Source organism: Cimex lectularius, unplaced genomic scaffold (assembly GCF_000648675.2).
Source record: "Cimex lectularius strain Harlan isolate CLEC.00 unplaced genomic scaffold, Clec_2.1 scaffold15, whole genome shotgun sequence".
NCBI lineage: Eukaryota > Metazoa > Arthropoda > Insecta > Hemiptera > Cimicidae > Cimex > Cimex lectularius.
In genome coordinates, this window is record NW_019392667.1 from 1,512,098 (window position 1) to 1,537,579 (window position 25,482).

A 25,482-nucleotide genomic window follows, 5' to 3' on the forward strand; every position below is an offset into this window, starting at 1 on the left:
ATTTAATTTAATTATTTTTATATGTGTGGTATTTAGTGACCGTTAATTAATGATTATTTAGAGATCGTAAGATGCGGTCTGGTGTGTCGTAGGTTTAGAAAAACATTTTTTATCGCGTCAACGTTTCGATCTTTATTGAGATCATCTTCAGGGCTCAAAGTGTTTGTTTTCTGTGTAGATGTGTCATTATTGGGTGTCGTGTTGTGATAGTGAGATATTAATGTTTTTTGTTTATATCTGTTGGATTTTGATGGAGTGGGGAAGGAAGTAGGGAAAGAAATCCATTTTTCTATGAGGAGTCGGCTACTTAGAGATGAAAGGTGCCGACAATGGGAAAAAATGGGTAATGGTTTGTCGTTTGGGCCTGGTTAGACTTTCAGGATTATTACAGACGGGGATTATAAGGGAAAGGAGAGACAAATTGTTGAAGAAATAGACCACTTAGAATTGTACGATATGAGGAGTGTATTGATTGTTTTATATGTTATATTATATGTTTTGTGTGATGTGATGATGATATATGTATGTTATTGATATTGAATTTGATTAATGATATTAGCGTGGCTGCGACTGAGTTTACAGTGTCCATTCTGTATTCGATGATTTGTTTATCTCTGTTGATGTAAACCATTTCCAAAAAAAACCTTAAAAAGCGAAACGGGGGACCCTGAAACTCGCTGCTGTGTCCTAGAGCACCTTTTAAATCTGGCGGCATGCCTACTCGCGCCCTGTAGGGAGCCAAGGCACGCTTCGATTATGTGGGATTATCGAGCGGTGTTTAATTAAATCTTTATGTTTTTATTTATAAGGATTTTATTGTCTTTTTCATTTATGTACAGTTTAGTTTTTTATTCTTTATTAATGTTGAGTTAGTTATAAATAAGCTTTGTATATTTTTTCTCTTCACTTTTGCATAATTTTTTTAATAAATGGGTTTTTGACCTGTAAAAAAAAGAAAAAAAAATTTTATTGCAAAATGTATTGTGTATTGTATTCTGGTTATTTGTCTGTTTAAATTAATTAATTAATTGAGTTGGGAATGGATGACTGGAAATTTCCCGGTCGTGAAGACCCCTAGCGGCATCTCCCGTCGAGATTGGGAACTATAGAGGTCAGCTGTTATCTGACGTCACAGGCCCCTTTGTGTACCCCGATTGACCTCCCAGTCGCCATTTTACTCCAGGGCTTACAACAGTTCCTCGTCCGCGCTCGTTAAAATCTCACGTCTCACAGAAAGGAAAAATCCCTTTTTTTTTGCGAAAAACAGCGGCTCAAAAACAGGAGAGAAAAAAGGGATTCAGATATAAAAAGGGACAAACGCACTCGGCTCGAGAAAATTGGACACCGATTCGTCAGACAACGCCTTCACAGTTTCAAAAAAAGGTATTTGCGTATTGTTGACGTTATTGCGTTTCGTTACCCATTCCAAAAGCTATCTTCTCCTGACAAGAATTTTTCTGTCTTTTTCACACTTGTTTCGTCGTCCTAGTCGAAAAATTCTCTAAATAAACAAATATTCAATAATATTGCCTGTTTCTTCCATTCTAAACCCCGTGAACAGTAACCATTCAATTACAGAATGATTCAACTATTATCTATTGTGTCATGACTGCTGCCCTATCTTATTTTCTCAAACATGTCTTATAATCATCAAAAATAATGTCAAAAAAAGACATAAAAAACCCATCACTTTATATTTTTATGGTTAATCTAATCAGCCTTTAAACTCCATTTTCAATTTCACTTCCCGATACTTGGCCATGATTTATAAAATGTTCATTTCACTATAAAAATATAGAATTAAAGTCTTATGAAGATTTTTCGCTTTAAAGGTTTCACAGAATTGCATTTAACAAAAAAAGAAAAGAGTGAGAGGAAAAGAAGGTCTTTCATTTGGTGAATCATCACTTCTTTATGCAGACGTTAGATAACAATGTAGACCCTTATTTCCCCATCACTCTAATGTTTAAATCAAAACGTACTAATTTATAATATATACTAAATTTAATTAAAAACGGACGCTCATATTTATTTTTCAACATAAACTGTATAACTAGGTACAAAGAGCAATTAGCTGACTTAAAGTAAACACAACATTAATAACCTATTCTTTACCTTTATCCAGTGTTACTAATCCTTTTACACTCTTTAGATTAAAAATAAAGAAAATCAGTTCAATTTTGTCCTTCCCAGTGGATGACACGACGTGAGTCAGTGTTTTTTTTTTTACAATTGTTTTTGATGAAATGATAAATTTGAGTAATTTTATTATGTAAAAGTTTGATTTTAAGTCAAGATCTCACCAGCGCAGGTGCTTTTATTGATGTAGGTTGTAGCATTGTTTAGCTCAAGTCCTGGGTGTGTCGTGTGTGTTGAATCATTTACATGATTGTTTAGTGGTTTAGGGCCAATGGAAGTTTCGATTGAAGTAGTAGTGGCTAGAGAGGATAGTTTCCTTGCTCTTATTGTCCTTGTCTTCCTTGATGAGTAGTCAACTTCGAATGTTCCATAATGTAAGGAGTTCTAAAACACTCATCAGAAGTCTTCATGAGAATATCCTAGACTCTAGATGTCCCACGTTACGTTTCCTCCTACTGAGAAGGCATCGAGTAGAAAGGCAACTGTTCGCAGTCAGCATTGGACACTTGAAAAACATGCTGTTCTATTCACAGATGAGTATGGATGTGGCAATCAGATAACTGACACCATGGTGGAGATGAGTGGAATGCTTTGCTTCATGTTCCATGCGTGGGTCACATCCTTTTCAAAGATGGTTATGGTATGTGGTGGAATGAATGTTCATACACGTATTGAACTGATTATCATGCAAAATAGAACTTTGACTACACTAAGGTTCATTGAGCAAGTTCTGGAAGCGTGGTTCCATTCACACCTGTTGAGGACAACTTCGTGTTAATGCATGATAATGCCTTGACCACTTGTAGCCTGAGTTGTTACCCATTGCTTGGAGGATGTAGAGATTTCCACAATTGGCCAGTCTGGTGTACAGTGGTCTCCTGGCAAAATTTATGGAACATGATAAAGAAATGGATTAATATAGTTCGCAACCTCTAACAAGTGTTGAACAGCTCCAAATCACTCTTGTTGAAAAATGGGATTCTGTTTCACAAGACAAAATCCAATCCTCCACACTGATGCTTTTTTTTGTGACAGTTGATTTTTGTGGGTTATGGCGCATTCAGCATTCACCTTCATCAGTGTGATAAGATAGATGGATAAGTAGACCAAGATTGTCTCAAACAGCAGGTTTATTGCCCTGTTGACCACAGGAGGAAATCTCACAATTTAACATAGCTAGCCAAGCCAAGTTATTAACAATAAATGACCCATTACTATGACTGTGACAACACCCAAACATGTACAAATTATCCAGTTTTTTTAGCCAACATTAATGCAAAAATTTATTTGGACAGTCAAAAGATTAAACAAAAAATTAACTGGAGTGTTTGGATCCTGTTAAGATTTAATTTTTTTGCTGTCCAAGTACATAAGTACTTATCCAGTCCATTAAGTACACATAAGAGCTAGAAGAACTGTGCAAAGCATTAATTTATTTTGTGAATAGTCTTGAAGTTATCTAGCATTTTTTTAGTTTTGTACATGTAGTTCAGTTCTAACATTTAAGTTGCGTGTGTGGATTTCATGACAACCTTTTGACTATGAAAAGTACCAAGTGTTTGACATTATCTGTAATAGGAAGTGGAATTTAATTACGACGAACAAGAGGGATTTTCTAAAAAAAGATTTTTTTAAAATGAATTCAGTAAGTTTAAAAATATACTGTCAATATTCCACCCTTCAATTAGATTAGTAGATCTCCACCCTTGGGACAAAAATACAAATTCTTCAGGATTGCTTGTGTTGGGACTGAAGCAAGCTGAGTTGACCTAGCTTTTGACAGCGCCGGATCCTAACTTCAGTTGGATGTACCGATAAAACTGAGGTCTGACTCCAGACTACAAAATGATTGATTCTTGCGGCTTGTTTTCAATATTACCACATGAATCATAATGATTATGAAATTTCAACAGATTTTTTAAAAATAAGTTTTGCATATTTATATTACTATTCATTTATGAATTGCCAAAAAATTAAAAGAGCTTTACCGTGTTCTGAGATTTTTCTGCGTGGTATGCAGGGTAATGAACATGTAATTTGGTCGCTAAAAATTGTGCCTGCCTGTTGGTGATTTATAGATTTAAAAAAAAAGTTTTTTCATTTAATTATTTGTACATTTTTTGTCATGAAAAGATTTAATCATGAACCACAATAATTATTATTCTAATTTAAATTTTCACAAACTAAAAGGTGTCTGCATTTTTTAACTTTAGTAAAATTAAATCTATTAAAATAGATATTTTGTTTACCGGATAATTCGTACATGTTTGGTCATTTTCATAAATCGTAACAATTGATAATTTCTTGTTAATAACAGCCTGGCTAGCTATATTTAATTGTGAGATTTCCTCCTGTGGTCTGTGGGGTGATAAACCTATCGTTTGAGATATTCATAGTCTGCTTAAACTTCCTTCTTATATCTCTGAAGCTTCTTATACATATCTCTCTTCTCACCGAAGAAGGTGAAATGCTGAAACACATCTAAACACAACAATTAGCAAGGGTAGGCAGACCAAGATGATAGGCAATAGATATTTGTTTAATTGCCTTTGAAATATCAGATTGAAGAAAAGATTAATTTAACCAAAATGTAATAAAGCTATACAATTAATGTTACCAAAATTGATGGAAAAACATTATGACTAAAATAAGTTTGTCGTTAATTTATTTTGTTCAATTATGTACCAGAACTAACGTAAAGTTTACTATAAGGTGATATTTATTATTTTTTAAATGATGGGGAAATGAGTCACATGAGTTAATATGAGGACAATAAGTAGAAATATAGAGTCCCCCATGTCTAATTCAATTCAAAGGTTTAATTATATAAGGGGTCTTTTGATCTCCTCCCCCTCAAAGATAAGATGTTTATACCCTTACATAAATACAATTTTGAGTGTGCTTATTAATTTCAGCATTTATTTATTTACATTGACTCGTTTTAAAATTTTATTCGCTTGAAAAAAAATTATTTGTGCATTTTGGGTATCAGAATTTGTTTATTGAACTTCCAATTGTCATAATAAAGATGGTTAATTATAGCATGCCTAATTTCTAGTTAGAAAAAGTAGATGAATAAAATCAATAGACAAAAACAAAAGATGATTCCTTTTTAATTTCCTAGGCTTTCGTTAATTATGTAAGAGTTATTAGATCCCGGTTGTCTGTTATGTAACCACTACCATAAAAAATTGCTATTTTGAATGCCTTTTAATTGTTGTGGCTTTATTTGGTCTATTCTCTTGATATTTTGGAGCATTTGAATATTCTTTGTGCTAGGGCAATATAAAAATTGATCAATTGTTTGATAACAAAAATTTGACAAAAACAAAAAAACAACTTTTTTTATGAGCGAGCGATTCTATGAAATGACTGTAAAAACCTGTTATTAATTTTGTCAGATTTCTTCCCGTGGTTTGTGAGGTGATGAATATGTAAAAATTCGATATGGCATATGTGCAAACACAAGGCCAAAAAAGAAAAGAAAAAAAATGTAAATTTGATCATTACAGATCATTTTGATCTGTATATGAGCACATATATTAGAATTTCGCCATCTTCAGCATGTCACTGGCAATCATCCATACGACCTTAAAAAGAAACTTAACTTCACAGAATCACGCGTGATTACTATATAAAAAATAATGATGTTGCAATATTTCATTTGTTGTTATTCTGTTTTCAATCAAGAATTATTTCATAATAAAACTAAGCAACTTCCTAATTAGCACTAAATATAATATAATTTTCCCGCATTTAGAAGTAATTGAGTTATATATTGAGTTTTTTCCACTTTGTTTAAACCTCTGGAAGCAAAATTGTAATAAAATATTTCAATTTTGAGGTAGGCTCAAATTTATGAATATTATAACAGAATGTTAAACATTTTATGTAGAAGTATTTGTTGTAGTTTTAGTTTATGATTTTGGTAAAGAAATGTAAGTTTGTGAGAATGAGCCTGCAATCAGAATTAGAAGCAAAGTTGCTCACTGATGATCATATTTCCAATAACAGCCTTGGCTTGAAAGACAGTCAAGGACAAAGAAGACTTCCTTTTTATGTAATACAAATATTATTTTGAATCGTTTGGATTTATTTTAAACTCAATTGGTTACACTACAATATGTTGGTTGTTTAATTTAAAATTTCATTATTTATTTTTACAGTAATTCAATCAATACTTTCACCCTCAGCTTGAATAAAAGTGATCTATCTCTGGAAAGACAAAGATAAACACCAATGATAAAAACTTGATGGCCCTGTTTTTAAAATCTGAAGCCAATTTGTTTTTATCTTATATTTGGCACATATTTGTTTTATTAGATGGTATAGCTCGATTGATAAATGTTCTGGAAAATAAAATGTTGATTTAGCAGCAAGTTTGTCTAACGAATTTGAGGAAAAACCAATAATAAACTGATTAAATTTTCAAGTGCCTTTGATACAAGATTCATCCAAGAGGCAAAATTTTGTTCTACTTTAATCATTGTATTGTTTTTGTTCCAGTTAAAATTCGTTACAAAATTTAGACAAAACAAAATTAATTGTCAATTGCACTTATCTCTCAGCTTTTGTCCACTGTGATAATCGTTGTTGATTGAGTTGCGAACATAGAACTATCTTAGACAAATAATTTCTTTCTAGAAAGGATACTTTATATTGTTATTGTTCATTTGGCAAATATTGAATCATTTTGGTTGTTAAAAAGAAAAAAAATCAAAATACTAAATAATACAATGCTCAAATTTTATATTGTTTTAGTACATTTTGTGCTTAGATCAATTAAACATTCTACGAATTGATAAATAATTTTATTATGCGAGTTTTAAATTAACTAACAAACAACTCTCTTCTGTTGTTCTTTTGTTGAATTTTTTTTTCTAAAATTGTATTAATCATTTATGTACAAAGAGAAGAAATGCAGGATGTCAACAATTCGAAAATCTATAGTTTAACTTGATCATAATTGGTTGAATCGTTATCAAATAACTACAGTTGACTATAAATTATGTCCTTCATGAATATAGTTCACATTTTAAAATGGACACTGATTTATACAGGAAATACTAATAATACCCTAATGAAATTCACCTCTGTTTAATGTAACTTAACTAAACAATCCATATCCTTCAAGTGTTTAAAAAAAATTGAATTTAAATCAAATAGTGATTACATGAGATTTACTTGCAACTGGATGCAACAGTTGTGAATAAATAATGTTGATTTACTACCATTTTTAGAAACTATTTTTTCATCAAGACATAAATGTTCATCATGTGCAACAGGCAATGATATATGCCATAGTATATATATCCATAATAAACCACTTCCTCTTCATCTCCCTTTTAACCTTTTAATCCTTCTGAAATAAAGTACCACATTCACAAATCCCTGGGCATGATTAACTCCACAATACTTCGAAACTTTCTTCAAAAGGCCATAGTCACTGCATATAATGACATCCTATAAACCACTCACTTTCTCTCTTATGGAAATATTCTGTAATTATTTTCATTCGTGAAGTTCACATACCTCCTGACCATATAACCTCCTATAGTCACAGCCTTCTTCCTGCAATGTCCAAAATCCTCCAAAGACTCCTTTTGAAGTAAATAATGCCCATCCTAGATACTCATAGAATCATTTCCTCTCTCCAGTTTGAAATCATACGTACCCTGCGTCCCACAAGGAAGCATTCTTGGCCCTATCCTGTGTTTCATTTATATCGCTGACCGACCTACACATTCCAATACTAGATGGTACCACAATTTTGTCCCCTAACTCGAATTCTATCTAAGGTACCTGCAACTTCCAAGAACACCTTAACCTTACGACTGGTGAAAAAAGTGGAGTATAAGATTGAAGTAAGAAAAAAATAGCCTGTGTACGTTCATGTTGAAAAAACAGTCTTGCCCTCCACTGTACATCAACAACAAATGATGCTGTCTTCCATTCAAGTCATGTACTTACGACTTACCTAGTCAGCAGACTAAACATGCACTCGTTAAGAGACAACAACTTAACTCACAGCTTGGACACTATGAAGCCTTTTTGGACTGAAATCTGTCTTGACAACATTCCTTTTGTCAATCATGAACTATATGATTCTAAAAAGTTGCACATCAGCCTCTTTGGATTCATCCTAAACCTTCTGCTCGAATCCTCTCAAAGCTTGCCATTCCCCCCCTTTTTTTGTAAGATGGTTGGGGGTTGATAATCCTTGGAAAGGGCGATGTATGATTATCTTATAAGACTTAAGCGCTTTCCTTGGAGCCTCTTCTCGGACCTCTTTTGGTGTGAGAAATGGTAAAACTGAGCTACCATAACTGGGTTAAGGCTTCACATTCACAAAGGACATGTGACGTCTCTGGTTCCTCCTGACAGTTATCCTTGCTTCCTTAACACCTCACATTGATGAGTGCCAGCATTGGATGATTTCTCATATAATATATCCAAGGGGTTAAATGCCTGGGTAGACTCGTACCTCATCCCTAAAGGATCCAGGACTTGGTCGGTTCACGTGTCCTGCATAAACCTCTTGGACTTGTTCACAAACCCCAAGATTTTGAACCATTTTATCTCGGGGAGTGATTTGTTAATGTCCTCTCCTTCAAAAGTTTTGAATCTATCCTAGCGTACCTGTCACACTCTGTGAGGTAGTGCCGTGCCGTTTCTTATTAAGTGTACTCTGAGTGCAGCATTTGCATTAATGGTAGTGTTTTGACCACACGAAAAAAAACCCTGTAATCACATTTGTAATGTGTACTAATTTGGCTATGGGTTACAAACAATATATAAATAAATAATTTTAAAAAAATGGTCTGGAAAGAGTAGCTTTAATAAACAAAAATCATTTTGCAATAGAGAAACATTTTCATTTAAATGTTGGCGTATGAGCTTTCATTTTAAATTATAGGCATAATGTTTATTTAACTTTTCAAATGTGAATTCCAAATTTTTTTAATCAATTTTTTAAAGTAACAAAAAAAGAAATATTATTATTCATTTTTTAACGGCGTTTTAACGGCTAGGTCATTTCACGTCCTAAGATCCAAACCTTCTATCTTAGGTTTTTTATTATTACGTAAATTACCCATGGACAGAATTATTTTTCTTTGTAAAGGAAAAATAATAACCTATGTCATTTATTGACACTGGGTTTTTGAAGAAAAAAGTTTTTGAGCCAGAATTGTGCATATTATTTTCCTTTTTTATATTTGGCTCAACCCTCTGGCAAACGTGAATGACTTATTTGGCTCAGATCCAGTTGGATAATTGTCAAAAACAGCTATTTTACGTTTAAAACAAATAAGTTATGCGTTGTCAATATTGTTTTGATAATAATTAAGCTGCATCCTAAATAAAACTGATTTTTTTTTGTCCCTTCTGATTTTACAGATAGCGCATTAAAAATAAATAGAAGCCATGTCGAACAAAAAGAAGGTCCTACTGAAAGTTATCATCCTTGGGGATTCCGGCGTTGGAAAAACATCCCTGATGAATCAGTACGTCAATAAGAAGTTCACCAATCAGTACAAGGCAACCATCGGTGCAGATTTCTTGACAAAAGAGGTCTTGGTTGACGACCGGGTCGTTACGATGCAGGTAATTAAACAAAAAATCTTATCATCGTACCGATTTGTAAATCGTGTAAAACTATAATTTACGAGATAAGCTGATTTGTTTTGCTCAGGCTTTTTATCTCATTAAATTGAAAGTACTGATTAATGAGTAAATTGCCATTTCACATTGATATTCAAAAATATGATGTAACTAACATTTTTGCCCAAAACATTTTTAAACCAAAAATTGTTGGTCAAAAATTCAGTTTTAAGCTTCTGTATATTTCCTCAGGAGTATCATAAAAATATAGTAATTTTTAAATCAATTATTATTTTTGCAAATTAAATTTGTAGGCCAACTAGTGATTCTTAGGTGAATAACCAATTTTAGACTAGGTTTTAATACTGATTTATAATCTTTTTTCAGATTTGGGACACTGCCGGTCAAGAGAGGTTCCAGTCGTTAGGAGTCGCGTTCTACCGAGGCGCTGATTGTTGCGTCCTCGTGTTTGACATTTCAGCGCCCAACACATTCAAATCGCTGGAGTCGTGGCGAGACGAATTCCTCATCCAGGCTTCCCCCCGAGATCCAGACAATTTCCCATTTGTCGTCCTTGGAAATAAAGCCGATCTGGAAAACCGAGGGGTGAGTTTGAGGATATTTAATCGTTTAAATTAAGAAAAAGTTAATTAGGTTAACAATCAAGCGGGTTAAGTTAGCTGATGGTCTTATAAAGCTTTCATGATCTTGTGAAGATTTAAAAAAAAGTAACATTTTTTTTTATTTCAACTCCTTTGCTTTGGGGGGGGGGGACGAAAATACGCTATTGTTTCTTCCATTTTCAACTAGCAAAACACCTGGTAAAAATATGGCATCTCGATGGATAAAAACACCATAACATAGCTTTTTTGAGTGTATAAACAAATAATGACTCAATAAATAAAAGAGGGATAAATTTGAATTATTGACAAACGCTACCGACATATTTTAACCCATTATTTATAAAATTATTTGTTGTTAAAAATTGTTTTTTTATATTGTAAAACAAAATTTTGTTCGAACAATATTTTTTCAAGCAATGAAAATATGATTTTTAATTAATTAAGTCATTAACAATTAATTGATTTGGTTAAAAGGTTTCGGCGAAGAGGGCTCAGCAATGGTGTCAGACAAAGAACAACATCCCTTACTATGAAACAAGTGCCAAGGAAGCAATCAACGTCGAACAGGCATTCCAGACGATAGCCAAAAACGCTTTGGCACAGGAATCTGACTCAAGTCTTTACAACGACTTCCCTGATCAGATAAAACTTACAGGAGAGGTCAAATCTCCCGGAGGCAGTGATCAATGTTCATGTTAGGTAAGTCATTCGAAAATCTGCGGTGCGCAGAATACATGTTTGTAATATTTTGTTTTTGTTTAGTGTTGCGTCGATTTGATATTGTGGGAAGGAGGAGATAATTTCACCTGGGGATATCTGCAAATCGGATCGGTTCTATTGGTCTTTGCTCCGAGCGGGGTTAGAAATGCAACCGGGACGAATTACCATAACAAGACATAAACATTATTCCCCCCACCAATAAAAAATAAAAGTAAAATATTAAAAATTAAAAAAATGAATAAAAATATATGGAGGTAAAAAGAAATTATTAAAATAAGAATACAATTTTGATTTTCAAGAATAAAACATGTCACACTGATCAAAAAAAAAAAAAAAAAAAAAAAAAAAAAACAGCTTGTCCACAGTCAATAGAAACATTTATTTTAGTAACAATCATTAATTGAAATAGTACAAAAATTGGATTAATCAACCCCATTAAAGGTGTTTGGTGTTGACAAAAATTATTTTTCCTTCTCACTTATTCCTTGCCTATATTCTTTTTTTTTTATTTGCATTTTTTAAAGAAAAAAGGATTTCTTTTTGTGAAAAAGATTATTTGTAAATATGGACATTCTCTTTGAAATTTACATGATTTTAAATCTGTTATTGAATTACTTCTTTGTACATAGAATGCTAATGATTTTTCTTATTCTTTATATCTCATAAATTTAGATGTTGAAAAATAAGCAAAAGCTCAGACAGTGCACATGATAATTGGTTTAAATTGCAACCCCCTCATGCTTCGGACTGGTACCATATTTGTATAAATGAGTAGTCGCTTTATTATAAAAAAAAAAAAACTATATATATATTTATATTTTTTCTTTTTTAAAATAACAGGTATGAAACTTCTGTTAAATTCTTTTTTTAGTTACTATATTATAATCACATTGTTTTATTGTATTCTATTCCCCGCCCACCATTGTATATGGGTAATATTTTTGGAGACCTAAGAGGTGATCTTTAATGTGATATAAGTTTATAAATGTTTGATCACAAAAAAATTTAATTATTTAAAACATGGATATGTCAAATGTTGATTTATTTAATTAAAATATTTGTATATTTTTTAAAACGAAGTTTTCACTTGCTATTTCCTGTTTTTGTATAGAAATATATTATTTACACTTTATTTAAACATTTATTACGATACGAATTTATTTACAGTTGAAAGTGTGATGTAAAATTGTGTAAAATATAATAAATAAAATAAAATTCAACTTTTTTTTTTGTATGTCTATACAACAAGAGCAATGTATAGCAGTATATTATTTATAGTTAATATTTAACAGTTAGAAACAATAAATAGAGTATGATATAAAATAAATAATTATATTTTAACTAACCCTAACCTCTCCTGTCTATGACATCAATGTGAAATGTCTCAAAGTTTACCGATTCAAAAATCCTCAAGTATTGGTCAAGGGCGCTTAGTACAAGCACAATCCTGATAAATAAACTTCACTTTAGAACATGAAAATAAAGTGCGAGAGGCTTAGTTATTACTATAACAGTCATATATCCAAACAAAAATATGACCTGCCAAGTACAAATATTTTGTTCTGTGAAACATTTTCAAAACTTTTCCAATCCATAAATTCCTGTCGGCTTCACTACATTTTACAGCTACTTCAATTCAAATCTAACCACTTCTTAACACCCGCTCATCTCCTAAGGACCTGTACCTTCCTTGTTATAAAATCTGCACATTTGACCTTCCTAAATCGAGCCACAAATCTCTGGAATTCTTTTCCTTTGCCAATTCCAAAACTATTTTGTCATTCTTGAACTTCCAGACTATTTTTAGATAGTATTCTACCATTTCGGAATACCACGATTAATAGATAAAATCTCTTTGGAATTGGTTATGGAAAAGAATTCCAGAGATTTGCCATCTTTGAAAAACATGGATCTGCAGGCAATATGACAATATTGTCTGGTCTAGCAAACACATTCACCCCATTAATGTTTAGACCTCACCCAACATATTCATTTGACATTGAGTAAAAGTGAGAATAGTAGAGGTGATAGTAAATCCGTCCCAGAGTAAAGGCGTCCCAGACCAACAGCAATAGGAAAAACAATAAATTGCTGTTGGTCTGGGACACTGGAAAGGGTGTCACTGACATAAAAAACAATGATTATGTATCTGATGAAGGATGTAAGACGTCCGAAATGTCTATAAATGTTTTGAACGAAGCATTTGGACTTTTCTTCTGGGGCCACTCACCTCAACATAAGTTTAAAATTAGCAATTATAAATTAAGTTAGGTAGTTAGGAAATTGAGATGACATGAGTCCAAACTGTTTTGACTTCTCCTTTGATTGTTGAGTTTTGACTCATGTCATATTGACTAAACTCTACTGGACATGAAAACCAGTTTAAATGCAGTTTTAAACTTAAGTGGAAATAAATAAATTTAAAAAAATTACATCATTCGATTTTCATCCAATTAAATACAGTGGAAATAACACAATTGTAAAATAATAAAATTTATAATGTGTGGTGATTAGTGACCGTTTGCCGATGATTATTCAGAAATCGTGAGATGCGGTCTGGTGTGATTTAGGTTTTAGAAAAACATTTTCTTTATCGTGCCAACGTTTCGATCTTTATTGAGATCATTTTCAGGGCCTGGGATTTACAAACATTGTTTAAATTTAACAAATATTCATGTAGGATGAATACTTTGATTGAATATATAAAAAAAAATTATTTGCATTGTATAAATTCACGTTTTTCCACATCCTAAATGTATTTGTTAAATGTAAACAATGTTTGTAAATCCCAGGCCCTGAAGATGATCTCAATACAGATCGAAACGTTGGCACGATAAAGAAAACGTTTTTCTGAAACCTACATCACACCAGACCGCATCTCACGATTTTTGAATAAAATTTATAATTTCTAACACAATTAATATACGTAAGTAATTAATAACTAATTATAATTTAAACTTCAGTGGAAATAATTAAATTTAACAAAATTATATCATTAGATTTTCATCCAAATTAAATATAGTGGATCTAACATAACTGTGTAAAGTAATAACATTTATCATTTCTAACATAATTAATGTAATATAATATGTTAATATACTTAATTACTAATTAAATGTGTTAGCTAGTATATTATAAATTAATTTTAGTATATGTACCGCCGAAGCGAGTACATAAATTAATTTTATAAATATATAAAAAAAATTCCATTATTCAAAATAAGGTTGTGGATAGATATAACCAGTTTGCAACCTTTTTATGTTTATTTGAACCATCTATCTTTGTAACCAGTGAGTGTACATGGGTTTCAGCTTTTGTCAATTTTCCAGTAATAGTTGTTTTCGTATATAAACGGTTTTAAATGTATTAAATAGAATCGATTCCTCCTTAAAAACGGTTGAAAATGTCTGGAAGATTGACGCAGGAACAGATAGCGAAGCAGTTCCAGCTGCCGGAAAGGAAGTCGAAAATAGCGTCTTTGCTTAGACAGGACGGCCAGGTGTACTGCATATGCCGTTCTTCAGATTCTTCCAGGTTCATGATAGGATGCGACCTATGCGAGGAGTGGTTTCACGGCGACTGCATCGGAATAACCGAGAAGCAGGCCAAGAACATCAAGCAGTATTTCTGCGACAAGTGTCAAAGCGAAGACTCTACGCTCAAGCTTGTCTACAGGTCGAAGGTTGCCAAGCAGCAGAAGGACGAAGACGAAGACGAATTCGTCTTGGAAACGAAAAGTAAGCCTTCGAAGAAAGATCAGGTGAAACCGGTGCAGAAGAAGACCCCGTCAAAGGTGCACAAGTCGAGCGGTGGCTGTGGCGATTGCAGCAATTGTCGCCGCCCTGCAGACTGTGGAGCGTGCAGGGTGTGCAAAGATAAGAAGAGCTCTTCAAAACGATCCAAGGACAAGTGTATTGCCAGGGTTTGTAAGAACAGGAAAATTGAATATGAATCGAGTTCTGATGGTGAAAGCTCACCCAGAAGGCTCCTCGGGAACTCAGTTAAAGACGGCATGCAATGCTACGGCCCTCGTTGCACACAAGTGGCCCTTCCTAACAGCAAATACTGCAGCCAGAAATGTGGGATAAGATTGGCGACTAACAGGATTTACCAAGTATTGCCGCAAAGGCTTCAAGAATGGAGCGTCTCCGCTTCTTACGCCGATGTGGTAAATCGAAAACAGTTGGAGAGCATCAGGAAAAAGCAAGAGCTCGCAAGGGCACAGCTTCAAGTCTTGGACAAGCAGCATGAAGATTTAGAAATGGTGCTCGAAAGGGCCAGGCACTCTACTGTACTTTCAACAGAAGACGAGCCGAGAAAAGGCAAAAGACAGAAAAAAGGAGAGGAAGAATCTAGTATATACTGTATAACTTGCGGCCATGAGATTCACACCGGTTCTGCGATGAAGCACTTGGAAAAGTGTTTCAACAAATACGAAAGCCAAGCGTCGTTCAGCTCCGTGTATCGAACTAGGATCGAAGGTTACAACATGTTCTGCGACTTTTACAATCCTATTGCAAAGACTTACTGCAAGCGACTCAGAGTGCTCTGTCCGGAGCACCACAAAGACCCCAAGATCGACCCGAATGAGGTCTGTGGTTTCCCATTTGTTGAGAATGTCTTCGAAGAGACAGGCGAATTTTGCAGAGAATCGAAAAAACACTGCTTCAAACATCACTGCTGGGAGAAGCTTCGTAAGGCCGAGATCGACATGGAGAGGGTGCGGCAATGGCTCAAGATCGACGAACTTCTGGAACAAGAGCGCCAGCTTAGAAGTCGAATGTCTCAACGAGCCGGCGTCCTTCCTCTCATGCTCCACTCGACTTACGATCACGAAGTCATGGAATCCATGACGGCTACCCAGGAAGAGGAAAAATTAGCACAACTTGAACAGACACTTAGGAAAAACTACGACAAAGAACAGTTTGAAAACATCAAGTTGACCTCCAAAAATAAAAAGCTGCTTAAAGTTTTAACTGGGAGGAACAGCTAATATATGTATCTATGTTATAAAGTTTGTTCTGTACAGTTTTCTAGTCCTGCCATCACTTTAACGTCATAATTTTAAAAAAATCTTTTTTAAATTTTATTACATGTACTGTAAATTGTCTGTAAATATAAAAAAATTTTCTTATATTGTTTAAATATCTTTTTTCCTATAAAAATATCTTTACAATAGGCACAATCCAGTGGAAAAATCATTGTGGCCACTTAAATTTTTTAAATTAGCATGTTTTAAAAGGTATTGACCTTTGAATTGTCGTATCTCAGGGGGATGTTTTGGAACCTGTATTATTTTTCAAATGGTTCAATAATTGCTTATCGTACAGACAGAGTGATTTAGGAGTCGAGGCTGCGAAGGCTACATTTTCACACACTACTATTTTAATTTTAAATCTCAAAATAATTTTGATATTTATAAACTTCATAATGGCAGTCGAATCTATTTCTCATGAGAAACTGGCACAAATTGTATGTTTTATGTATGGGAGGTAAAACATTTATCTTAAAATTGTTTAATTTGGCATCTTTTTAGGTTTCAGAGAGAAACAAAAACTACTATAGAATTTTACTGGCTGAAGGCATTCTTCAAGGTGAAATCTTGAGCCTCTTGCTGTTTTCTTTGTACATATCAGATATGGGAGAGTTATGGCATAAATCTAAAACTTATGCTCAAGGAGTCACTGAATGGCAACTGATGGAAAAAAAAAAAAAAAAGGATGATGGGTCAATTTTTCAAAAATTAATATTAATTTTTCAAAGCTTACTATTTTAAATTCGTCTTTTTTTTCATTCCACAGACAAGTGTACAGAAATGTTACATCTTGAATTATTACAGATATTTTAAGTTAAATTTATCTTACATTATTTTTATAACAATAAAATGTTTTTCATATAAATGATTTAACTTGCACTTCTGTACATGTATGAATGTGTTATTTCCATAATTAACTTTATATTATTTCCAATAAAAATTTTTACTGTATATAATTCAAGTAAATCGACAAAATACTCTTGCTTTTGCTTAATAAAGCATATATTTTTATGTAATTGTTTTCTAATATTGTTTATATCATATTTTAAAATATGCTATATTATTTTACAATCACAATTTACAATAATAACGATAAATGTGGTCTTTTTTAAGATATATTTATATGAAACATTCTTTTAAGCTATTTTCTTACTTCACATATTGTTTAATACTTAAGAAATTTTTTCCTTTGTTTTCTTAGTTTTATATCGTTATATCTTTCATATTGTATATTTCTATATTTAAACATTTTTTGTAAATTGGATTAATTCCGTAAAATATATTATTATTAATGAAAAACCAAGAAATCATTTTTGACGGTATATTAAAACCTTCTTGACTCATATAATTTAAATAATCTAAATGAATTCCTATATATTTATTTTTCAGCCGAGTAACTGAGTGAAGAAATTGTGCACACTTTTTTAATAACCCTGGATGAAATTGATCCGTAGTTTTGTATGAGTTTTTTTTTAGAAATAAGACAAAAACAGTAAATATAAATTGACTGTATAGTAGAGCATTGTTAATTTTCTGCAGGGTGTTGTTTCTATGAAAGCCACAGTGATTGGAAAGGACCAAATTACAGGTTCATACAAATATATGTAAAAAAGACAGATGTTACAAATCATTGGTTTAATGAACATTGCTTGAACAACTAACGACATACCAAAACAGCAAGGGTTGCTGACCAAAATGATTGGAAATGACCAAAGTACAAGTTCATAAATATGTATGTACCAAAACAGACAGATTTTACAAATATTTGGTTTAAGAAAGATTGCTTGAACAACTAATGACACATGAAATCAGCAACGTTAGAAAGGCTGAGATGGTTGGAAATGACCAAACAACACATTCATGAACCCACAGACCCCATGAAAGAAATATCACAATTTAATATTCTGGCTAAGTTTTTATTAATAAAGTATGTAGAAAAACACAAGGCAGATTTCATCTGGCTTAATAAACGAGCCTCAGCAACTATTGAAAGACCAAAACAACAAGGTTAGGCATCAAAATGATTGGAAATGACCAAACTACAGATTCATAAAAATATATGTAAAAAAAAAGACAAATTTTACAAATGTCTGATTTAATAATCATCGCCTCAACAACCAATGTGACAGACCAAAGCAGCAAGGGTTGGCTTACCAAAATGATTGGAAATGACCAAACTACAGATTCATAAAAATATATGTACAAAAAAAGTCAAATTTTACCAATGTCTGATTTAATAATCATTGCCTCAACAACCAATGACAGACCAATGCAGCAAGGGTTGGCTGACCAAAATGATTGGAAATGACCAAAGTACAGGTTCATAAATAGTTATGTACAAAACAGACTGATTTTACAAATATCAGGTTTAATGAAGATTGCTTCAACAACTAATGATAGACGAAAATGATTGGAAACGACCAAACTACACATTCATGAGCCCTCAAATTGCAAAAAGAAATATAACAATTTAACATTGAAGCTAAGTTATTATTAATAATATATGTAAAAGATTTAATCTGGCTTAATAAACGAGCCTCAGCAACTATTGAAAGACCCAAACAACAAGGTTAGGCAGATCAAAATGATTGGAAATGACCAAACTACTCATTCATGAACCTGCAGACCTCACGGAAGAAATATCACAATTTAATACCCTGGCTAAGTTATTATTAATAAAGTATGTAAAAACAAAATGTAGATTTTATGATTGGAAATGACCAAACTACAGATTCATAAAAATATATGTACAAAAAAAAGACAAATTTTACCAATGTCTGATTTAATAATCATTGCCTTAACAATCAATGACAGACCAATGCAGCAAGGGTTGGCTGACCAAAATGATTGGAAATGACCAAACTATTCATTCATTAACCTGCAGACCTCACGGAAGAAATATCACAATTTAATATCCTGGCTAAGTTATTATCTATCAATAAAGTATGTAGAAAAACAACGCAGATTTTATCTGGTTTAATTAATAATTATTGAAAGATCAAAACAACAAGGTTAAGTAGATCAAAATGATTGGAAATGACCAAACTACACAGTGGCTTTCAAATACTGCTATTATTTGTTAATAAATATTTAAGTTAACACTCGTGATTAAAAAAATATTCATACAATTGTCTGGTATGCTAATTTTAAAAAGTGTTCAGTCAATGAGGACAGTAGATCTTTACTTTCTTCGCATGAATTAGTACCAGGGTGTTAATTGGGAGAAAGAGTTCAGTCACAGAGATGATGTGGATACTGGCACATGTCTTCCTCTATTCACTGTTTTTATCGAAATGTGATCCATTGAGTGAAGAAATGAAGGAATATCCGACAAATAGGGAACCGAGGAGTAAGTCATGTGTGCTGTAAGACCTAAGCAATACTCTGAACACTTCTGTCCTCTGTTTTTGTTTTTTTGAAATAGTATGGCCTTGGCCGTTCATACTGCCTTTTTATAGAAAAACTATCATACCGAGGGTGGCCTGCACTGGAAACAACCAGGAAGGGATTTGCCTGAGCAAACTTCAGTGTGAGGCCAATACAGGAACCCCATCAGGCCGATGTGCCAGCAATAAAGGCGTCTGCTGTGTCTGTAAGTATTATTTCTTTTAGAAAAATGAATTTTTTTTTATAACAAACTTTACAGTTGTTAAAAGCTGTGGTGATAGTACAAAATCGCAAATAACGTATTTCACCAACCCAGAGTTTCCTTCTCCAAAGACTGGAGGAGCAATGTGTCAACTTACGATACATAAAGCCAAAGATAATATTTGTCAGGTGAAAAAGATCCTTCTTTTTTTGTTTTGAAATTCAATTTTGGATTCTTGTTTATTATTGTAAAATTCCAGCTCAGAATGAAATTCCTCCAGTTAAACTTGGCACAGCCAAACAATGCTGGGGAGTGCAACGATGACTTTCTGTCCCTTGGATCTCACACGACACCAATAATCTGCGGGAATAATAATGACAAAACAGGTAGTCAATTTTTTGATAGGCTTTACATTTTAATATTTTATCTATCATGTTTACGCTTCGATAGTTTATGTCGATTTTGACCCAAACTGCGCCTTTCATCAAGTCACTGTTGACACGACAAGCAGCCTGAATGATCAACGATTTTGGAATATTGAAATAACTCAAATCTCATGTGACAGTGTTGAACTAGGTATGGAAAAATTACATACACATATTTTTTATTTTAGGCTTATTAAAAATAAATACCACAACCAGTTTTTATCCACAACATTTCGGCTTTATTTTCATCCTTCCTCAGTTCATTTAAAAAAGAGCCAGTGTGGTACATATTCAGACTCCGAACAAACGTTTTTAAAATAAACTATTATAAAATGTTAATGACTGACGACCACTGTTTTAACCATTGCGTTAACACCTGAGGAAGGATTAAAATAAATCCGAAACATTGTGGATAAAAACTGGTTGTGGTTTTTTTGAGATGACCTGTTATCCCACCTTCAAGAAGGAAAAATCACAAGTAAAACTGTTGAGGTCGAAATGTAAGAAAACATCGTAATAATAAATATTGTAATTTTTATTGCTTCATGCACTTTATTTTATTTAATTTATGCACATTCAGAAGGTATTTCAGGTTTTTCATTTCTAAAGTCTCAAAGAAAGACAGAGTAGATTTTTCTAAAAATAAAAAAAATTGCGTGCCCTAGCATCATTAGTGCTGTTAAAACTACACAGCCGCAATGGAACGTATACTCAAGCTACCACCTAATGTAAAAAGGATAGAGGTGATCAAGGAACTGAGAATTCGTTGGATACCAAAAAACAACCATCTAACCAAAATCTTCAATAAAGTTTAAAAAAAATCATTATTGATAAAGAAAAAAACAAAGCAGATAAACCAGTAGGTCTTCTGGTTTACGGATGGCTCAAGGATGGAAATAGTACGGGAATGGGCATAAAGGGCCAAACTTTGAACACCAAATGGAACTCGCCCCTCCCCACAACCATCTTTCAAGCCAATTGCTTGCCATAAAAACACGTGCACGTGAAATAAACAATAATGTCTCAAAGGTGCAACGAGAATAATTCTTTCTGGCAAAAGTTCCCCAAGTCTGTGAGACTTATCAAAACTTATCTGGAGCTGCCTCAATAACCATAAAATTGGGATAAAATGTGTCCCAAGTCATGAGGGAATTGCAGGCAACGTGACAGCAGATATATTCCCCCCCCAAAAAAAACAAAAACAAAGAGCTTGGAATAAATCATAGGTCTAAATCATCTATTTTCTTGCATAAATTAAAGAAGAACTGGAATCTTTGGTAAATAAAGAACACAACAAATACTAGAGGTGCTAAAATCAACGAGGCAAGCAAAAACTGCTCACAAAACCAGCCTAACAAGAACAAGAGGAAATTCTTCTCAGAATTTTCTTTTTCTCCTTTTCTTCTTCTTCTTCAGAAAATTCTTCAGGAATGGAATGAAATTAAAAATTCTATCTGGCATAATTAATTGGTAACTTAAAAAATGGGGCTATCAATAAATGGCCAATCGATGACAGAACATAAAATAAAAAAAATAAAAAAACTGCCTTGCAGTAGCTTTGAAAAGACTGGGTTATCTGGGAAAACAGCTCTTGGAACTATACGCCTGAGAAGAATTCGCTACTTAATAATAATAATAAAAAAATCTTCTACAAAATTTATTAGCAGAGATTGACACAATAAATAAAAGTTTAACTGCCAAAAGGAGAAATCACTACGACCCCAAAATGTTTAGATGATACTTTGCTATCCCAAAGAATTCACTATTTTCATAATACGTGATAAACAATGACAAATAATAAAGTCTGAGTCGTTGAATGTGTCAGTGATTTGGACATCTTGCCTATTCTTATTCTTCCAGCACCAGATATAACTTAATGTGCATATGCTTTATTTAAATACAATCAAAAAGAATAAGCTATCTGGGATGATCAGGAGTGATCAAACTACTGGGAAATAATGGCAAATGATTTGGAAACCTTATTAATCAGATCCATTTCTTTTACACCTATCGAATTTTTGAACTAGACTGAAAATTAAATTTGATTTCAGAGCAGTGAATACAATTAAAACAACATTTTTAATTACAGGTATAGTGTAGTCTATTTGAGAAATCCACCTGATCTAACCTTTTCACACGTTTTGAAGAAAAAGCTGCTAATTTTTGAAATTGGACAAAACCATTGGCAATTTTTGTTTTGCTTGTGATTTTGTTTACTTGCTTTTTCCAAGACGTCTTTGGTCAAAGATGACGCCTAAATATTTTACTTCTTTTCCTAAATATTTCCTTCTCCTAAAGCTCTTTTGTTGATAAAGGGAGCCAAGATGGTTTCATTAGGGTTTATTGACAACTAACTAGCTAGATTTTTTAATTATTTGTTTATAAATGTACATAATTGTATGAATAGTTTAAAAAAGAAGAGTTACCGCTTCAGGCGTTTTGTATATTATTCAGTTTCTATTTTTTTATTACAGCTCCCAGTGGATGTCTGATGTATTTCACCTCTACTTCTGGCTCCGTGTCCAGTTTCAACTTTGACGGGAGTGCTACGATGTTTATATTAGGCAAGTTTTAATTAAATGGATGTGGATTTATACGGTGTTAGGGAATTTTTTGTTGAACCATAAATGAAAATAAGCCAAATTATGAACATCCTTTAGGGCTTATTTTTAATTCAAAAAATTGGATATACAACAGAAAAATAGTAGAGTTAATCCAAATTTTATTTTTTTATATTAATTTTAACTTAATTTGGTGGTAAAAATATTTTAAATCTCTTTTTTTTTTTAAAACTAAACATACAACTGTATTTTTATGCAATATATTTCAGTTGTTTATGAATTTCGGGACATGTCCATGGCCCCTCTTCAGGGCTCGCTATTTTGCTAAATTGAACTCATAGTTAGTAGTTCAATTTAGCAAAATAGTGAGCTCTGAAGAGGGAGCAGGGACATGGCCTGAAATATATTGCATAAATAAATTGGTGCGTTTAGTTAAAAAAAATTCTAGATTTAAAATAATGGAGTTAAGTTTTTTTAATCAAGGTTATTTTTATAGTATAAATATTGTTATCTATTTTTATAAATACTGTTTACCATGTATGTCACACAATACTTTTTTAATTGGTCATAATATTATTTGTTATTGACAATAAAAAAAAATTGCCAACAGAATTAACACTTTTCAATTAATTAATACTTATGAAAGGCATTGGTTGAGATAAAAAAGTCAGTGTCACGAGCGGGATTTGAACCCATGACCTTCGGCTAAATGCACTACCACTTGAGCTATCGTGACTTTGATCCGCTCGGACACCAACTTTCCATCTCAACCTCAACTCTCGAATTTTCACTCCTTTTTGCCATTTTTCAATTTAGATTTTTAGCCTCAACCAATGCCTTTCATAAATATTAATTAATTGAAAAAGTTTATTGGTCAATTGGACCATGTAATGGATTTAAAAATTAACACTATTAACTGTCTTTTAATTCACAATATATTGAGGGTAACTGAAAGGTGGACGAGGTGACTAAGGCTGGGACTTAACTTGTTCCAACCTCTGGACTTAACTACCGCCATCCGGCCTCTGATGCTAAAATCATAACAAATAGGATTAAAAAAAGTTGGGCTGAATCAGCAGAGAAGTTCTCAGTATCAAGACTACTATCAATAGGTGGTCCTCAGAGGAACTAGCATCATTGTCACCTGATTACAAATAGGCCAAAGTGTTGTAATGTGTCAACGATGCAATTCTTGGCTCCATATACATACCGTGTAGGAATGCTACTCGTGATGAGAATCGTGCTTGACAAGGCTGAAGGAGGAAACAGGATTGTTTTATTGTACATAGATAGTTTTGTGACCTCCTGGGTTGGGAGTGAATGTATTTATTAGCGTGAATGTGTATTGTCATAGAGTTGATGGCAGAATATTGACTAGCTCATCAATTAGTAAAGTTATATAATAGGTGTAAAGGGTGATAGAATACTACCACCCTGAGTATCGGGTGTAAATAGAAAATAATATAAGAATGAGTGAGAGTGTGATTAACTTTGGATTTAGGAAGTTGCATTGGGAGTTGAAATGACCTAACTGTAGCCTCTGGAGACCAACCTCGGTGGCCGGATGGATAAGACCCAAGGGAGGTGATTCTTAAGACCTGCCAGTAATTTATTTTAAATTATAAAACCTGGAACTGGAAACAATGGAATATGAGAAATGAGGTTGAACTCTGTACATGTGGGTGTAGATCCGTGCACAGATTTGAGCTTATATAAAAGAGTAAATCACAATTCATCTTCAAAGAACACAGCAGTGAACAAACAAAGAAAATTAATATAGTTTTGATACATATGCGAAAGTCATCCAAGTCGAATTATCTACGTTAATTATAAGTGTACCATCCTTTGATGAACTCGGACATGATATGGACAAAGGTTTATGTTTATGTAATTCACCTAATTAATGGGATCCTTAATACTAAGTGACATAGAGGAATTATTGCTAATTCACCTTATAAATAATTACCACTGGCAAACAGATGCCCCTTGTCGGATACTATCCGACTTTATTGTTTATAGATTATCCATTATGATGGATCAAAAACTAGTTCTGTATGATCAAAGGTGGGACAAAGTTTAATTTGACCCTTTTATTTAATAATTTTTATGGAGTTCTGCAAGAAATGTATACTTTTTAATTTAATCTAGGAAAAATATTAATAATATTGCATTTTTTAAACGTTTAATTTTTATTATTTTTGGGAAAACAGAAGATAAAGATATTTCTGTTATTCGCTCGCTCTTTAATTATTTAAATTGATTTGTTTTTTTAAAGATCCAACAAATCACCAGTTGAACAACTTGAACTACGGCGTCTGTGTCAAACCAACAATCGGCTACTGTGAAATCGAGTGGTCTGCGTCGTCAGACAGCATTTATTCCTTTACGATATCTGGAGATACGACGGCCGGTCTACCAGGTAGAAAAGTGCATAAATGTCTTTAAGACTAAATTGTAGTATGAATTTTCCAACAGGTGTTGCTCTAATGGGTACCGACTGTACGAATAATTTTGTCATCATCCCCTCGCCAATTAGGGAAGGGATGGACCTTGTAGAAGACAGGTTCTGCGGAAACTCATTCAACACTGTGAGAAGTAAGTTTTGAATTAAAAAAAAAAAAAAAAGCATAAACAAACAGTATAAATTTTTTCCAGCAAAATCACAGCCGTATGTGCTTACAGTAAGAACCGCCATCAGCGAGGATGAAGATATAGGAAATAGGGGATTTAATTTGAATTTTAGACAAATTTTATGCTCATCGTAATATTTTCTAAATAAATCTATTTT

At 32.9% G+C, this 25,482-nt stretch overlaps 3 protein-coding genes across 3 annotated transcripts; all 3 read left to right on the forward strand.

Moving 5' to 3' along the window:
- The first annotated feature begins 1,141 nt into the window (after positions 1-1,141).
- On the forward strand, positions 1,142-11,884 carry LOC106673915 (ras-related protein rab7). The gene is made up of 5 exons (XM_014406304.2): positions 1,142-1,383; positions 9,538-9,744; positions 10,129-10,347; positions 10,839-11,063; positions 11,127-11,884. The coding sequence occupies exons 2-4, from the start codon at positions 9,565-9,567 to the stop codon at positions 11,061-11,063; spliced, it is 624 nt and encodes a 207-aa protein (XP_014261790.1). The 5' UTR covers positions 1,142-1,383; positions 9,538-9,564; the 3' UTR covers positions 11,127-11,884.
- A 2,442-nt stretch (positions 11,885-14,326) lies between these two features.
- LOC106673944 (CXXC-type zinc finger protein 1) lies at positions 14,327-16,199 on the forward strand. Its single transcript, XM_014406341.2, has one exon. The coding sequence runs from the start codon at positions 14,488-14,490 to the stop codon at positions 16,075-16,077; it is 1,590 nt and encodes a 529-aa protein (XP_014261827.1). The 5' UTR covers positions 14,327-14,487; the 3' UTR covers positions 16,078-16,199.
- A 3,163-nt stretch (positions 16,200-19,362) lies between these two features.
- On the forward strand, positions 19,363-25,478 carry LOC106673460. Its single transcript, XM_024225149.1, has 9 exons — positions 19,363-19,468; positions 19,544-19,711; positions 19,766-19,896; positions 19,968-20,094; positions 20,159-20,284; positions 22,608-22,697; positions 24,961-25,113; positions 25,170-25,289; positions 25,350-25,478. The coding sequence occupies exons 1-9, from the start codon at positions 19,363-19,365 to the stop codon at positions 25,457-25,459; spliced, it is 1,131 nt and encodes a 376-aa protein (XP_024080917.1). The 3' UTR covers positions 25,460-25,478.
- Positions 25,479-25,482: the final 4 nt, after the last annotated feature.